The 16,827-nt window shown below is 49.0% G+C and overlaps 7 protein-coding genes across 7 annotated transcripts; 2 read left to right on the plus strand and 5 right to left on the minus strand.

Annotated features, from left to right (window-relative positions):
* The first annotated feature begins 384 nt into the window (after window positions 1-384).
* BO87DRAFT_340440 (Zn(II)2Cys6 transcription factor) lies at window positions 385-2,429 on the plus strand. Its single transcript, XM_025620658.1, has 2 exons — window positions 385-739; window positions 811-2,429. The coding sequence occupies exons 1-2, from the start codon at window positions 629-631 to the stop codon at window positions 2,389-2,391; spliced, it is 1,692 nt and encodes a 563-aa protein (XP_025477137.1). The 5' UTR covers window positions 385-628; the 3' UTR covers window positions 2,392-2,429.
* A 98-nt stretch (window positions 2,430-2,527) lies between these two features.
* BO87DRAFT_378950 (C6 zinc finger domain protein) lies at window positions 2,528-4,009 on the minus strand. The gene has a single exon (XM_025623915.1). It carries the CDS (start codon window positions 4,003-4,005, stop codon window positions 2,761-2,763), a length of 1,245 nt encoding a protein of 414 aa, XP_025477138.1. The 5' UTR covers window positions 4,006-4,009; the 3' UTR covers window positions 2,528-2,760.
* Window positions 4,010-5,075: 1,066 nt separating this feature from the next.
* Window positions 5,076-6,536, plus strand: BO87DRAFT_340447 (PHD finger protein). The gene is made up of 2 exons (XM_025620659.1): window positions 5,076-5,565; window positions 5,632-6,536. The coding sequence occupies exons 1-2, from the start codon at window positions 5,313-5,315 to the stop codon at window positions 6,498-6,500; spliced, it is 1,122 nt and encodes a 373-aa protein (XP_025477139.1). The 5' UTR covers window positions 5,076-5,312; the 3' UTR covers window positions 6,501-6,536.
* Window positions 6,537-6,773: 237 nt separating this feature from the next.
* On the minus strand, window positions 6,774-8,096 carry BO87DRAFT_442371 (monocarboxylate permease; the record flags this gene model as incomplete). Its single annotated transcript, XM_025628051.1, has 1 exon — window positions 6,774-8,096. Exon 1 carries the CDS (start codon window positions 8,052-8,054, stop codon window positions 6,774-6,776), a length of 1,281 nt encoding a protein of 426 aa, XP_025477140.1. The 5' UTR covers window positions 8,055-8,096.
* A 1,350-nt stretch (window positions 8,097-9,446) lies between these two features.
* BO87DRAFT_314762 (M20 family metallopeptidase) lies at window positions 9,447-10,976 on the minus strand (the record flags this gene model as incomplete). The annotated part of the gene is made up of 5 exons (XM_025619670.1): window positions 9,447-9,696; window positions 9,752-9,895; window positions 9,975-10,551; window positions 10,633-10,810; window positions 10,869-10,976. 5 exons carry the CDS (start codon window positions 10,974-10,976, stop codon window positions 9,447-9,449), a joined length of 1,257 nt encoding a protein of 418 aa, XP_025477141.1.
* Window positions 10,977-11,498: 522 nt separating this feature from the next.
* Window positions 11,499-13,179, minus strand: BO87DRAFT_340452 (Zn(II)2Cys6 transcription factor; the record flags this gene model as incomplete). Its single annotated transcript, XM_025620660.1, has 3 exons — window positions 13,006-13,179; window positions 12,919-12,954; window positions 11,499-12,861 (listed from the first exon to the last, which is right to left on the minus strand). Coding segments are annotated over exons 1-3 (1,506 nt in total), but the record flags the coding sequence as incomplete, so codon positions are not given.
* Window positions 13,180-14,702: 1,523 nt separating this feature from the next.
* Window positions 14,703-16,289, minus strand: BO87DRAFT_442377 (carboxylesterase; the record flags this gene model as incomplete). Its single annotated transcript, XM_025628052.1, has 1 exon — window positions 14,703-16,289. One exon carries the CDS (start codon window positions 16,287-16,289, stop codon window positions 14,703-14,705), a length of 1,587 nt encoding a protein of 528 aa, XP_025477143.1.
* Window positions 16,290-16,827: the final 538 nt, after the last annotated feature.

Consider the following 16,827-nt stretch of genomic DNA (forward strand, 5'->3'; position numbering starts at 1 on the left):
ATCACGCAGGCTGTCGCTGAGATTTATATATTCATGGAAGGTCAGAAGGCTTTTCCTACGTTTTGTCATATTCTGCTACCACATACAAAGCCAAGTCCTAATCTTACACCTTTTGATTCCCCAGAGTATCGATTCCAAATCTACACATCACAGCCACTGGTCTCCGAACCATACAAAGTTGTCGCCAAGCTCTCTGTTGGCTGGGCACGGCCACCCCGGCGTATTACTAATACGCCGCATATTTCATCCATCGATATAACCATCACCTCGTGTTCATGCAGGGTCTTATGCGGGCGTAGTTCCCGGGGGAGGCCATGCACCTCGTACTCTCTCTGCCCAACCTTCTTGGCGAAGTCATTCCAGGGCCCGACTCATTTTCTTCACGGCTGCTCGACTACTGAATAACTCTAATTTCACGGTTAATTACATCGAGCAGAGCCTCACGCTAACTACCCGCCATGACAAATACTACTAGACTGATGTTCTGCACGGGCAACTTCTCCATTTATGAGGCTGAGTAAACTCAATCTTGCCTTGAGGACTCTTTACTAATACGCCCCAGCCGCCCTTCTGCGAAGAACCCCGACTTCTACGGTCCAACATTGTAGCTTAGCGTGCCGTCGGCAATATGGCCATTAATAAAACGCTCTCAGATCTCCAAGCGACCGGATATAGGTTGCGCAAGTCACATGAAAAGTCCCGCAATGGCTGTCTCAGGTGCAAGCAGTTACGCAAGAAGGTATTGCACAATGCATATGCTGTGATTCCATCCTGCATACTTCAAACCTTTGGTTCTGATCCTATCACCAGTGCGATGAAGCCAGACCGAAATGCTCGCGATGCACCAGACTGTCGTATACATGTCAATATCAACACCATCCGAGTGCCAGCGGATCGGACACAGAGCTGGGATGTTTCCCAAACTCCGAGATTAAATCCGCAGGATCCGAGTCAATAACAGGGCGTCTTCCTGGCCCCATACCCTCATCCACTGGCCAACTTCCTCTTTCGCCACAATCGAATTGCGAGGAGGATATCCTCAACTTGGATTTGCCCTCCCCGGATCCTCTCAATGCGACAGAGCTCAGTCTCTTAGCCCACTATCTTTCGCACACCAGCCAAACCATCCCGTTCGACTCCCTCGATCTCCACGCTCTATCGGTCGGGGTACCTAATCTCGCCTTTAAATGCAAGGCAGTCATGTCATCCCTGCTAAGCCTGGCGGCAGCATGCAAATGCCACGACATGGCATATGAACACACTCAAAAGCACCTTGGTAACCAAACCCTAACAGAAATTCAAGACCTCCTTGCGTTAGCCGAGGGCCATCATGCGGCATCCCTCCGCCACATCCAAACAACTATGCAAAAAGCCCGGGGCTACGATAACGTCCTCGCCAATGCAGCGTTGATGGTCTTGTATGCCTCGGCTAGTCACTCCATTCGCGTTCATTTAGCAGCCACAGCTAAAGTACACGGGCAACGGCTCCCAACCGAGCTACTACCGCAACATTCGCAATGGATTACGTTCACACGCGCAGCACATACCGCATCTAGCGCTATACTCAATAATATTGTCAACGCTACTGCTGCTGGCAGTACGATGGATACGGGATCAGAGTCCCATCCGACAATGTCAAGTCCTCTATCACCGCAAGACGGTCCATCTCCGACAACGAAGCGCTTATTTCTCCCGCTCGTGGCATCTACCTGTGATCGCGCTCTAAGAAGCCTTCGTAGGAGAGCAGACCGCACGAATGCTGTGCTGCTGCAAGCTCCTGCATCATGTAGCACGATCGACCAACGACGGGTCCATGCATTACTCGAAACCATAACTGTCCTGGAGAGCTGCACATTGGCAGCGCTATCGCCACGGGCAAGTGACAAGGGGAAGGTGATGTCTGCACCATCTCCAAATACTCAACATACAGCAGGGGTTGAGGGTTCCCGTGCTGTCTCACCATGGGTGGCTCGATACATGATAAGTGTTACGTCTATGGAGGCGCCGCAGATCCTTAGGAGGATTATCATGTCTTTTCTTAATAAAACCCCAACCGAATTTCTCGATATCGTGCAATCCGTATTGGACTCGCCTGCTGCAAAGACTAGAAAAGAGAATACAACACTACCACTGTCATCTGGACCCAAGGCGCTATTGATGCTCACTCCGATACATGTCCTAACTATGGATATATTTGCACATTGGCTGGTTCTGGTAATGTTACTAGATGGGGTGTGGTGGATCAGGGATATTGGACAGTGGGAGCTCAGCCAGGTCATTTCTATGATGAAGACACATAATGTCATTTCCCAGTTGGCTGACACTAGCGAAATGTGGTGGCCGGAAAGTATGTACTTAGTCAAGCGACAGCTTACGCCAGCTTCCGAGTAGTGATAGGTGTTGGATTCCAGGGAATGTGTGAAAATGGTATTAAGTAAGTAGAGCTATTATAAATTATCTGCACCAATACTGCGAACTAAATACAAATCGTTAACCCATATACATAGTAAATAATGAAAGTTGGGTTGTCGTCATGCCCGACGGAGGCGTGCGTCTGGCCTATATGCATATCAGATGCGACAAGGCACAGCATATATCTTCCATAAGTGAACGTTTTATAGACATGGTAAGGTACATCTGATATTAAGATCAATTGAAGGTATGATAAGAAGGTGTATCTTATCTGGAAATGGTACACTGCAAACAATCCTTATATCGTCGTCGCTGAACGGTCACGTCAAGACAAACCTATCCCAATGACTAGGACCACTCCACAAATCGGACCCTAGTCAGCCATGCACCATCTGGTCCATTAGGCTTTGAGAGCAGAACAACCTGGCGAGTACTTCGAAGATCCTCTGGATGCGTACACGAAGGAATTGTTTCATAGATACGATCCCTATCCTCCGGGACCCTTTCTTGTACGTCCAACGATGACAAATTCGCTTCTTCTAGATCGATTACCAGTTGAGCGATTTTCACTATGATACGTTGATCCCATAGGCCCTCTTGTTTGGTACACCGACTCATCTGTCGGATAGCTTCGCGACGGATAATCAGGTCACGGCACCTGACTGCTGTGTAGTACAGTCCTGTGACGATACGTATTTCGAATGTGAAAATATCCGGGCCGCATTTCGTGGACTTGCGCTCAGTGACATCGTCAATATCAATAAGTTGGCCGGCACAGTGAACAAGCTCCGCGAAGGCAGAGTTATAGTTGTCGAAAACGGTTTCCTGTCTGGCCAGACATGTTTCCGTCCATATCCATGAGACGAGATATAATGTACGCAAGAGCAACAGTTCGCGCCGATTGCCCTTCTTGGGGTTTTCTGCATCCTTTGTATAGCCTTCCAAGGCCCTTTCCCATGTTTTGTAGTCCTTCCTGAGCTCTTCCTGTTGGGGCTTTAAGTGTGTGCGATCTGTGCGTTCATATCCTGCAGAACGGACGAACATGAGTGTCTTGTTCATGAGCTTATAGAGTGCGTGTTGAGCCCAATAAGGGTCCGACCAAACGGGCCTTCCATCTGAGCATTTCACTTGGGGATAAGTAGGCTTGATATCCAAGGCAACCATCGGCCGTCCGTTCATTGCAAGCTGGATATTCAGTCGAAGACTTAATCTCCACAATTCGAGATAAGTCGCGCCTAGTTTACTTCCCAGAGGTTGCAGTTTCCCTATGACGCTCTGAACAATCTTCAGGCCAGCTTCGAGGTGGTCTAGGGCTTGCTTGTGATTACCGTTCAACATCTCCAAGCATACAAAAAGGAAACATGTGATGACCAGGAGATCGATTCTAGGGTTTTGCGGCACAAGATACGTCCTCAAATGTCGGATGGCCTCGTTATAATGAAATATAATGAAGCGGTCATTAGCGGCTCGACGCTCCGGAGTGGATGATGGATTCAGCTGTAGCACCAGCGCCCGCTCATGGGCCGCGCTTACTGCCGCCGTGGCATGCCTGACGACCGGCTCGCATTCGCTCAGTTGGGGAAGATGGCGCATCCAGAGATCAGAGTCAAATACCCCGGATAGCGCGCGGGCCGTCTGTGAGCAGAAGAAGTACAAATAGTGCCGCTCCTTTTGCGTTCCTGGTCGAAGGACCATGCGATGGTCGACGGTCATCATTGGCTTACTGGAGACGACAGGCTGTTGTTTGTTCCCCGGGCGTGATTCATCATATCCATCGCACTTTCTTCCTGTACGCTTGCACTGGTAGCATTCTGGCTTTTGTTCATCGCATTTGACATGTCGAATTCTGGATGATGGGCTGGTTAGTCGGACGATGCTCTTTAGGCGCCCAAGGCTCCGGCTTGTACCTGCAAGTGAGACACCCTGTCCTTGATCTTGGTCCGGATGCTCTTCTTCGCTTGGCCATCATGGAATACGAGGTTTCCACAGGATTATCTTTTGCCAAGCCAGAGGTATATCGGAGGACAATGAAAGCTTATCAGGTAGCAGGGATCCAAGCGACCCATGGCTCACAGCCTCGCCAGTCGTTGATCAGCCTGGTCATCGTCATCCCCCGCCTGCCGTTCTGGGCTAAGCTGATTACTGCCAGCAGAATGACACACCGCCTGATATCACAGTTCTGCCTGGGGCTGTTATCATGTCTCGCGAAGCTAGATGAAATAGCAGTACAACAGGAGGTAGTAAATCTGACCACGGTTTAAAATTGTTTAATAATAAATAGCGTTCAATCTCGTGGATAAGCTGGCCAATACATTTGGAAGACCCTCAACAACAGCTTCTCCCGCCAAGGAAGTTCAAAGGTTCTCGAATGGAGACCGAGATATATGCGTCTGGCTGGCAGGAGCCTGAGTCGCTTGCAAATGGAAGGTGTAATTTTGCATCCTATGTGTGACTTGCACAATATTGGACTACTGATCGACTATAGTACTTATGGTCACTTGGGCAGTTGTCTAGCTAGCTTTGAGAGATGAAGTAACAGCCATGCCGGATTCTTGATTACGTTATTTTACGTAATCACTGAGGAGGAAGACTGCACTTGTTGGAAGAGACACACCAACACATTCTAATATCTAGGTGTACACTTAGTATAGTTTTGGGTGTATGTGGGCTTCAATAGGGCACTCATTAACTCACAGGGCATCATGGTCTCATTGTTGTTTCACGATAGACCTGTCTTAAGCATATTTCGAAAAAACGACGGCGGCTGACCTGGAGTTAGATTTGTCATCCACTCAATCTACCTGACTCAGCAAGCCATTGGACGATCCCAACCGGCCATTTATCAAGACAACCCAACAGGATATATCCAAGGACAGGTATCACATCGCTCATCTAAGGTCATGGCCGTGAGAAAAGCGCGTACGGGACGTCTTGCACGTGCTGCAGAAGATGAAAGACATTCCGTTCGCTCATCCCTAGTTAAGTCCTCAAGGACCAATCCGACAAGGACTGGCCGTCAGGGGGTAACACAGCAAAGTCTCAACCAGCCTGACGAACCGCTCTTGCCAAGGTTGATGTCATGGTCCGACACCCTTGCAGCGGTTGAAGAGCAATCCCTTGAAACCCAGGTACAAAGATACAAAGAATGGAAACGTGAGTACATTCCTTTTCGTCTCTTGTCTCCTGGTGTCCCCCCTTGTGCTCACTTATGTCCCACAGGAAATGGATCGGCGCACGAAGATTACTGCCGCGTTTGTCAAGCGCACGGGGGAAGACTTGAGCTTTGTTCAACCTGCCGGCTTGCGCTCCATGCCGATTGTATTCCAGCAGGTTGGCTGCGTGATTCCCAGGATTCACTTTTTTGTCCAATCTGCGTCCGTCGCGGTTGGCATACCACTCCTCCTACATTGTCACCAGCAGCTTCACCACCGCCGGAAGAACGGAATGATCCAACATCTGCTGCAGCTCCGACTACGTCAGCTCCTCACCCCGACACGAATTCCTCATCCAATACACATCCTCATAGTAGCGCCTCGGACGGGCCCTTAGGCGTCTCTTCAACACAACAAGCTCCAACGGGTGATAGACATGATGTACCAGCGAGTTGCCCTACTGCCCCCAAACGACTATATGATCTTCTTGGCCATGATGATGAAGCTACAGAAGATAATGTGACATTTCAACGACCGCGACGCCAGCGCAAGTCTCGTTATACGAGCGTGCCAACGGAAGTAGATACAGCCCTGTCAGTTCTATACCGAGAGCTCGAGTCGAACGAATCCCTTAGGAGGGAAGTAGAGGAACTTCGGAGCGAGAATATCAAAAGTAATCAAACCATCAGAATCCGTGATCTCAGTATCGTCGCCTTACGCAGAGAACTGGGCTATCGGCGGTCTTCAGATCAGGAGATAGAAACACTGCGACGGACGGCGACTCAACTCGAGAATGCAAAGAAGGAAATTCAGGAGCTACGGGCAAGGAACCAAGCCCTGAGTGCGGAATTACAAACTTCGAGAGATGAGACAGCGGAAGCTCAGGCTCTCGTGCGAGATTGGAAGGCTAAGCTTTCACAACTCATTGGAGATTGAGCTTTCTTTTCTTGCATCAGGGTTACTTAATCCATGATACCAGATCCAATAGTGATTATTCATTTCTTGTTTCACTCCTTATCTATTTCCACATATAGCCGCATTCATATTGCCACTCTTTCAGATACTGTCGAGATCTGCAGATCGACTTGCATCGTTGATCCGACATGACAAAAGAAAGAATCCCACATTCTCAACTAACCCCCCAACCAGAGCCAAGAATGCTTCGCATCCACTTCCGACACTCATCCAACTGCCCACCCACATAAATCTTCACGCCTTCACATCCAATCCCCACCCAACCTTAGCCACCCGCGCCGCCGCAATCGCACACGCACCGAGCATAATGCTGACACCCGCGAAAATCTGAGCCGCCATATACCTACCTCCATCAGTAGCGATCAACGCCCCTTGAATAGCTGGCCCAGTCAGCGTCGCAAATCCCACAATACTCATGATCATTCCCAGCCTTGTACCAGTGCGATTGAGATCCGGCGTCATGGTCGTTGCCGTGGCGGGAATGAGTGATTGCGCGGCCCCGCCCACAATTCCATACACAACAGCAAATGCATACAGCCCTGCAACAGTACTAACAGCTATCCAGCAGAATATCAAGACTGCACATGAAATACTGATGGGGATCAAGAGGTTCAATCGCCCTGTCCATCGATCACCAATAATACCCGGCGCGATACGTCCAACGATACCAACGCCATTCAACACGAGGATCAGGTTCTGTGTATCCGCGACACCAAGACGGTCTCGCGCAAAGGTGCCGAGGTAGAACCAGGCGAAATACAAGCCCCAGAAGTTGAAAAAGTAGGCTAGCGTAAAGAAGATGAAAGGTGGTTCAGCGAATGCGCCGATCTCGATGAGGGGGCCAGTTGTCCGAGGGGGAAGACGGGGTTTGAAGAAAACAAGACCGAAGATCTGAGTAATCAGCATGAGAAGCCCTGCTGCACGGATTGTCCATCCAAATTCTATCTGGTGGTTATATAGCAATTGGTTGATGAGGACAGGGTATATCAGGCCCCCTGTTGCTGCACCAGAAGCTGCCAAGCCCACTGCGAAGGCTCGATTCTTCATGAAGTAGGCGGACATGACTGAAAGTCCGGGGTTGAATGTAAGTCCATTGCCGAGACCCATGCATACCGCCTGAGCGAGGAATATCTGCCAGTAGGTTTTGCACACAGAGAGCGTGAAGAGTCCCACGAGCTGAAGGAGGACCCCGAGTGGGTACATGATTCTGAAGTAGCCGGCGTCTGTTGCGCGTCCGGTAAGGGCGCTCATGAAGAAGAGGAGAGATACCTGAACGCTGCCGATCCAGGCGATGGAGGATGCTGACTGCGGTAAGGTTTGGGTATATAATTGTTCGAAAACGGAGAAGCTGGTGGTGATTCCCCAAGAGTTGAAGAATACGAAGTGCATGCACACGACTTGGGTCCAGGCTTGGAGTCCTCCATCTGGTGGTGGTGGAGGTACGTGTTCTGAGCCATTGCTGGGTTTTCGACAAGGTAGGAAGCTGTGTAGCTTCTCTGTTGTAGTTGTATGCATTGTGGACTTGGGAAAGCAGTTTGGTGGGCGGAGATGTGTAAGCAGAAGGTTAGAGGGTCTCGGAACAGGAGGGCTCAGGTAGGGGGTTATGGGAAGTGGAGAGGCTTTTTCTTCAGCCCAAATGTTCACCTCAGGGTCAAGGCTGTAGGGTGATGTGGGAAGATTACCAATCGCCCACAGACGACGCGAATGCCTCGGTTTCCTACATGGGTACTACTAATATGTAACATTTGTCACGCATGATTGCCGATACACTTGCTGCTGGCGTTACGGGACCCGATTAAAAGCTTCAATTTCAGTGCCGATCAGACTGGAATGTGAGAGCTTACGCACTTTATCTGTGTTCTTAATGGACCCCTTGGTTGAAACAATTTCATGATTATAATCTACTTAGACACGTAACATGGTCTGTGAAAAGGCGCTGCTGACCATTCCCTTTTTGAAGACAAGCTGTCCCGAATTATCTTAAACAGGCCACTAGGATATGTGTACTGCTGAGGCAATACTACAGCTCACATGCAAGTAAGTCATGGTATAAGACCTGTTTGTACATAGGATATAGCAGCTCTACCCAAAGCCAATAATTACGAAAGGCCGATTTCCAACACCTGTGCGACTACTGGAACAATTCCGACTTCGATACTCTCAGTGACAGTCAACAGCTAGCGTGTAATATAACAGCGCGGTGGCCCAAGTTGGACTTTGGCGCGCCTATCTATAGAGATAGTCCAATACAAAAGGCTACACATTTCCATTTCCCTCATCGGGCCCACCAAATCGAGCATTATATTGTGGCTGCTCTTCTCACCTCTCGACAAAGCGGGCTGCAGCATGACTTGCGATCACCCCAGGAACTAGAAGTACAGTACTATGTATTACCACTTGTCGAACTTGATTGATGATCATCTTGCGTTTGGAAGTCATGTGACCAACACAGCTTCTGCTGACAAATTTGAGGTGCGCTCGGCAATCCATTCCAGCGCAGTTAGCACATTTTTTCCAGCTTTGACGGTGAAAGAGTGTCTCATACAACACGTCACTGTTTAGAATTATTCTTGCAGAAAATAATATTCAATCAATGCAAAAGCTAATCTTCTAGTCAAGTAAATAAAGGCAGTCGTTTTGTAGAAAGCGCCTGAAATCTACGAGTTAATCTCCACAGTCGACACCTACTTGCTTACCAATCACGGGCAGAAGCAAGGGGATGTAACGATGAACAAACATTACACATATCAACCGCGGTTGCAATCAAGCCGATACAATACTTCGAATTGTACAATAATCGCACTATTCTGCACTCCAAATCTGCTGGTAACCCCTCAACATGGTATGTGACGCGCAACTATATCCTAGTCATCTTCCAAGAACCCGTTCCCTTCAGCTATAGCCTAGTTACTCAGACAACCGACCCGCTTCCTTCATCGCCGCCCTGAATTCATCTTTCATTTTCTGAGCAAAATCATCATTTGTCAAAACATCCAGAGTAATGAGCGCGTTGGCCTTTCCAGCCCGAAGCGCCTCTGTATGCGCAACATCACCTTTCGCAGACTCGAGGAAACCAATGGAGTGTGGAAGATCGGGTGCTTCAATGTCAAAGAAGGCCTGGATACCGGGGCAGATGTACGAGCAGCTTCCGAAGTCGCTATATAGTAGTTAGCTTCCGCTGGACATGCCAAAGGGAAGAAGGAAAGACTGACGAGCTTCCTGCTGAGTCATGCACTGTTCTAGCTTCTTTCAAAGACACCATCTGCTCTGGTATTAAGCCCAGATGTTGTAGCATATATTGCCTGTATTGTTCTGCGAGAGTATCGTTCGTTACGACGTCCTCGTAGAGTGCAAACCTGCCACAATTAGCACCACGCTCACTATTATCACACCATAGTAAGCAGAACAACCAATGTGAAAAGAAAGAAAACTCACCACTCCATCTCAACCCTACATCCCGTCGCCCCAGCAGCACCATGAAACACCCCCTCGACTCTCTTCCTCAACGCCTCGACCTCTTTAACCGTCTTAGCCCGAACACTAAACACTCCCTCCGCATAATCTGGGATCAAATTCGCCACCTTTCCCGCCTCCAGGATACACCCCTGAATACTCTCACTTTTCTGAATATGCTGTCTCAACAACGCAATCCCATTATACGCCTGCACAATCGCATCACACGCATTTATTCCTGTCCACGGGCCCCCCGCCGCATGCGCAGTCTTGCCATAGAACTTGGCGCGCAGTTTCCATGACGCCTTAGTACAGCATACCGGGGTGCTGAAATCTGCCATACCGTGCGTCATCACGCAGGAGTCGAAGCCCTTCCACGCGCCGTTTTGTGCCATCAGCCATTTCCCGCCTTGGGATTCTTCCGCCGGGGTACCCATTACGACGACGGTGCCGGGGAGGTTGTGCGTTTTGATCATGTGTTCGATGGCTAGGGCGGAGGCGACGGCGGAGGTTGCGATTAGGTTGTGGCCGCAGGCATGGCCGATGTTGGGGAGGGCGTCTATTGGGGGTGGGGTAGGTGGTTAGTCTGTGTCGTAGTTGAGAGTAGAGCATGATAAAGAGTAACGAATTGAGAACACACCATATTCTGCGTTGAAGCAGACGGTTCGACCGCCCTCTTTGACGGAGAATCGCGCTTCAAAAGCGGTTTCGATCCCGTAGACACCGCGCTGAACGGTCCAGCCGCGGTTTTCGAGCCAGTCAGAAAGTAGTTTACTTGCTTTGACTTCTTGAAAAGCGATCTCGGGGTTATTAAATATCTAGTCGTTTTGAAACCGTCAATATTGTTCCGAGTGAACCGTATGGTGGAGTAGTGACCTCGAGATTCAGCTTGCGTAGCTCCTCGCTGGCATCGTCGATGACCTTGCCTATTTCGTTGATCACCTCAATTGATTGAAGAGAGTAGCTGGATATCTGTTGAGCCATTGTTGTTAAGATCTGCACGTATTTTTCGTCCCAATCGATTACAGTAGCATAGGTCATCTAAAGGCTGTTGGTTGACTTTTATACCTGCATCATCGCGAGCGGGGAATTGCGGGGAAGCCTGCGGATAGCCAAGGCGATAAGACCGATAAAGTCTGATAACCGCGTGGCTTATCTGACTTTCCGTCAGATAACAAAGGCTTGCGCGGGCCGAATGCCGATAGTTCCGCTATCATCAGCAGATAGTTAGTTATCAACATGACAGCTGGCCACATTAGTTGATTATCCGAATATTTCTGATATCAGTAGAGGCTTCTCCGGAAACAGTCATACATCATGGCTAATCTTTAACATCCTTGTGTGTTTAGAAGATGCCGTTATCTATAAAGTAAATGATGGGAAAGGATGATGCAGCTACCATGTCTTATTGAACGTGAACCATTTTCCTTCTGAACCCTGCCTCTGCTCTCCAGCTGTTCTCAACAGTATAGCAACTTTCCGATCAGAGACATCTTTGCATTGTATCTTTGTCACCCGATGATCAGCACACACCCATGGTCCCTCACTGCACGACCCCGGTGGGGAAGTTTGACATGCTGTCCTTTCGAGTTCAGTAAGCGTCTCCCCGAGTTTCAGAGCTAACATGGTGCCGCACATGCCTTCGCGACGTGGGTAGAGTCTCATGAGTTCCAGCGCCCGTTCTCGTATGGTCGGTTCACGGCAACGAACCCCGATCAGGAACAGGGTCTCTGTCACTGTACTCTCTACACTGAAGTGCCGTTTTGTTGGTTTCGATCCTGTATCGGAATTTTCCGTCGAGGAATCATTCAAGCATTCGAGAATTCTGCTTGCGAGATCAAGCATCTGCGCGTAGTCCTCGATAAACTCGTCGTGGGCGAGCTCGCCCTTCGATGGGTCTAATGAGAGCATCACTGTGGCGTAAGAACGGCGTAGGTAGAGAACGTTCGCGGCTGTGGTACCCCTTTCATGGGGTGAGCCGGCAAGATATGTGTCTAATTTAGAATTCCATTGACGAAACTCATGGAGACAATCTTCCTTCTTGGCAAGTGTTTCAGGTCCAGATATATCAGTGCCACTTGTTAAAAGCTTTAATGCGTTGTTGTTGACCTTGACCTCCAGGGAGACGTGTGCTTCATCGAGGGACGTAAAACACCCTTCAAAGGCAGGTAATTTGAATTGGGTTGTCCAAGGGACTGGTAATCCTTGAACTAGAAAGATCTGGCGGACCTGACTGTCGAGTTGGGCTAGAAGAAGTATCACGGAAGCTATAGCCTCAGACGCATGGGAATGGGTCTGGAAATCTCTATTCCACTGCTGACATAAAACCATAGCGCTGGCAACATGTGCCATAGCCTGGGAATGAAACCCCTGCAAGCTTAGTAGGCAGATGAATATCACACACGTTGCTAAAATGACCATCTTATCGTGTATTGTCAAACGCGGCTTCGACATCAACTCCCGCAAGGACTGTATGGATTTGGTATGTTCCTGTAAGCCAAATCGCACCCTGGCCGTACTACAAGCCCTTGTAATTGCAAGTGGCGCCACATCCTCCAGGAAGTCTCTATGCAAGGAAGCCAGCGCGGTGATAGCATGCCATAGAGCCGGATAGGAGTAAGAAACCTGCAGCAAGGTGTATGACCAAAATCCTGAGTTGAAAAAACCTGTCAAGGTGGGAGCAGTAACTACTTGAAAGTAGTGGAAATGTTCATGGTCTATTGGCTTGTCGCCAATAAAACTCCACGCCGATGGTACCTGCAGCATGCCATGTGGCTGGGCTGACTCGGCCTTGCGGCGGGTGATCTGCTTGGCGCGCGGGTCTTGGTATCCATCGCATTTCCGACCAGTAGATGTGCATCTCTGACAACTATATCACGAGCCTGTCAATGGATACGATTCAGGGATTTGAGTCAATCTTACGCACCTCGGCTTGGTTTCGTCGCATTTTACATGTCGGATTCTGTCGAGTCAGTAATTTCACACACCCGTATATGACAGAAGCCCGTTATACCTGCAGGTTATACACCCTGTTCTAGTCCTGGTGACCCATCGCTTCTTTCGTTGTTTACCAGATTGGTTGAGCCGTGAAGCGAGCTCCTGAGGAGATGCTGATGACATTGGGGGCGACGAGAAGAATTTGGGGAGTTGAATTGAGCACAGATTATACGAGTTTAGACGAGGCAGCCTGTGGGATGAGGAGTCAAAATGTCAACAGCACAACTCTAGTATTAGCTGACGTGCAGCTGTTTGCCGAAAGGATGCAGGCGCCGTGGGGGCTAAACCGTCGCATCACGTGGGCGCTATCTTCGTTAATCAGCTTACGCTTCACTAATCAAGTACTTCTTAACCAACTTTGCTGGTTAATATTCAGAGTAGTGCATATAGTATCTGGCTTGTCTGTATTTAGTCAAGTATATTGATAATGAACCTTCATCCATCTTATGATATGATTCACTACTTACAAGGTCCCCACATTGTCCTAAAATGGAAAGAATTCTCCAGAGGTCATTCTGTAACACAGGGTCTCCACCACATTGTATCCCGCACAGATCTTATGATCACATAATGGTTTAATTCTGAGTTGAGATTGTTAATTGGGCCACCCGCGAGGAGGTAGGAACAGCCCTATAGCTCTATTGAGTCATGTCCGAGCCATGCCGCGCGGCAAGTGGAATCAGCATCCGCGGTGGGATCTCCATTCCGAACCGAAACTGTGTCCGCCAATCTCGCAGTCCCACCCGAGCTGCTCGGCGTTAAGATGGCTACGAGAACCCTGGTAGTATTCGCCCCATGGAAAGTGGGCCGATTGTCAATGGAAGGCGCTGCCGCCACACCAGCCAGGCTTCCTCCACACCGGCCTTCGCTTATGCTATATTCTCGGTCTACTCAAAGAAAATTAGATTATATTTACACAAGATAAGACTTGATTTATAGAAGATGCAATAATTTATTATTTATTCTCTTTAAAGCTTTTATTCTTAAGATATTAACTTAGTATCTCAAATAAAAAATTATTCAAGCAAGAAGACGGTGAGGAATTTTTTTTTTTTTTTTTTTTTTTTTTTTTTTTAAAAAAAAACTATGTTTTGAAAAGAATAGATCTTGTCTTCTTTAAAAAGCAGAGGATATGGCATGAGTGAAGACTAGTATAAAGAAAGCCTGGCTGGTATAGCAGTAGTATCTGTCTTTTTAATATGTTCTTGAAGGATGAAGTGTACATAGAAGCTTTGGTAGAAAGCTTCATAGAAGCCGCGGCTTACAGTGGGTTACAGCAAAACTAACACTGCCATGTTTGCCAAAAAGGCAGAAAAAAAAAAAAAAAAAAAAAAAAAAAAAGAAAGGAGGAAAGAAAGAAAGAAAGATAAAATAAAACAAAATAAAAGGATACATTTGGCGTTACTTGGAGGTGGTAGGGAAACCAATAAGTTGTTCGGGAGGATGTCTACTATAACGGACTTGATTCGAGTGTGCTACAATCTGGCTTAAGAAGAATTTCGATCGGAAAGGAGGCACTCGTACATTTCATAATAGCATCGATGGCATTCATCTCCAAATGATTACAAAGATTGGCTCAACTGACAGGATAAGCGATCGACAAGAAATATACATGAACACAGGAGACAAAGATACGGATACAAGAAATGATTCAAGGTGACATGTTCTACACAAAGTGATTCTTGATGACCAAGTCAAGCACTAAAAACGACCCTAGTAAGGAGTCTGGGCGGCAAAGTAATCCAGGATCAACTGGACACGCTCAGTCGCAGCAGTATCCATGGTCTCGTACACAGCACCGACCAAGAAAGTCTCGTTCTTAGACGGAGAGTTGGCATTCCACTTGGCAGGGAGGGTTCCATTGTTGTAGGAACCGCCGGTGTTTGGGTTACCAGTCTTCATGAAGTTAGCCCAGTAGCCGCTCATGACATTGGCCACGTAGTAGTCCTCCTCGGAGTAGTCCTCACCCTGGGCCCACAGGTTGTTCAAGACGTAGACAATCTCAGAGGCATGGGCAGCGCTACCGTAGTTCCAGTAGTAGGTGTAGATGTCAACCTGGTCGGCAGAGTTGGAGAAGCCGTTCATGTACTGCCAGCTACTGACGCGGAACATGTCACGGACGATCTGGTCCTCCTGTTCGCCAGCCTGAGTGTCGTTATCGGCGGGGTAGAGAGCCCAGAAACGGGGTGCGAAGTCACCGTAGCTGGAGTTCAGACTAGACTTGTATGCCGCGACGGTGGTGCTAACAGTGGCGGAGGCTCCATCCTCGTTGGCGTTGTTTCCGGTAATGTAGGGGACCTTGTTGCCGGCACCCTTCTCGAGAGTGTTGATGTACTCGGACGGGATGGCGTAGTAGTCGAGAACAGGCTTCACCTCCAGACTGTAGGTGCTGGTCGAGTCGAGCAGGGTGGTAGTGTCAATGGCGCGGGCTTCGGCAATGGAGCTGACGTTAAGGGAGGAAATTATCTCCTCACCGATGGTCTCGGCATCGTCCAAGGTAGTATAGGCGCACTCGAAGACACCGCTGTTTGGGTCATTGGGAGAGCGAACACCGGACTCAGAGATAGCGTTGACGATACCCAGATCAGCAGTCAACTCGCTGTTCACAATATGATTGGTGGCCGCATCGCCGAACGACTGGCCGATCACGGAAATATGATCCGGGTCACCGCCAAAGGCCGCAATATTCTCGTGGACCCATTTGACCGCTGCATACTGGTCAAGGACACCCCAGTTGCCTGAAGCGTTGCGACCGTTGGTCTCGGTCAGCTCTGGGTGCGCCATGAAGCCAAACACACCGTTGGGGTAGTTGTAGGAGACGAAGATGATTCCCTTGTCAGCCACACCTGCACCGTTGTAGGTGGTTTGCGGGGGTGCCGTTCCGGCGCCATAGCTCCAGATGGCCACAGGAAGCTTCTCGTCAGGCGAGGTAGCAGGGGTCCAGATGTTGAGGTTGAGGCAATCTTCACTCTGGGCATAATCCGCCAGGATAGAGAGAGTGATAGGGCAGATGGCACCGAATTCAGTTGCATTGAAAGTGCCGTTCCAGGGCTCGGCAGGCCGGGGATCACGCCAACGGTTTGCGCCCGAAGTATCAGCACCGAAAGGAATACCCCCAAAGAAAGAGATGTTCTCCCAGTTGGAAATGTACTCGGACACGCTGGAGTTGACAGCAGCCTTTCCCTGCACGTAGCCGTAGCCGGGGATGTTGACGGGCCTCTTATACAAGGGCTCGGCCGCGACAGCAACGCCATTCGCCAATGCGGGCGCGAGCACTAAAGTTGCAAGCTTGGGAAGCATGTTGGCAATGAATGTGGAAAGTAGAAAAGGAATTTTCTGATGATGGATGGATCTGGCTGAAGCAGCGGGATTCGCTTGCTATTTATTAATCCTCAAAGTCGAACCTGAAAGCATTTATTCTTCAAGGTCTGTCTAAGGAGGCGCCATCTGTATTAAGCCAGGTTTCAAATTGAGCAAGTCTACGACATCAATTGCGTGAACTTTGCGCGCGATATATGGCTCGTTGTGTAAAAAACCAATTTAGATGGGTGGAAACTCCTCCTGCATGCCCTGGCTTGTATCCGTGGCCAGCAGCATCAGGGCTTCTGAGGAAACTCAAGTCTGAGCTTACGTACTCTTGCTCCACAAGCAGTCAACAGGTACCACGCCCATCATGAACTTAGTAGTGAGTTTATATTGGACCCTCATCCTTGTAGGGGCTAAGAGTCGGACATCGGAGGTTATTTTAAGGTCCGAGATACGGGTTCGCTTAACTCTAAAACGTCTCGGGCCTGCTAGGACCGTCGCTCTCCGACATCACTAATATCGACTTCACACA

This window comes from Aspergillus neoniger (assembly GCF_003184625.1).
Source record: "Aspergillus neoniger CBS 115656 unplaced genomic scaffold BO87scaffold_28, whole genome shotgun sequence".
NCBI lineage: Eukaryota > Fungi > Ascomycota > Eurotiomycetes > Eurotiales > Aspergillaceae > Aspergillus > Aspergillus neoniger.

Excerpts from the sequence above, each read along its gene's own strand:
- BO87DRAFT_340440 (XM_025620658.1), top strand. The coding sequence starts at position 629 with ATGGCCATTAATAAAACGCTCTCAGATCTCCAAGCGACCGGATATAGG. Across the intron at positions 740-810 it reads GCAAGCAGTTACGCAAGAAG|TGCGATGAAGCCAGACCGAA; the intron begins GTATTGCACAAT and ends TCCTATCACCAG.
- BO87DRAFT_378950 (XM_025623915.1), bottom strand. The coding sequence starts at position 4,005 with ATGCGCCATCTTCCCCAACTGAGCGAATGCGAGCCGGTCGTCAGGCAT.
- BO87DRAFT_340447 (XM_025620659.1), top strand. The coding sequence starts at position 5,313 with ATGGCCGTGAGAAAAGCGCGTACGGGACGTCTTGCACGTGCTGCAGAA. Across the intron at positions 5,566-5,631 it reads AAGATACAAAGAATGGAAAC|GAAATGGATCGGCGCACGAA; the intron begins GTGAGTACATTC and ends TATGTCCCACAG.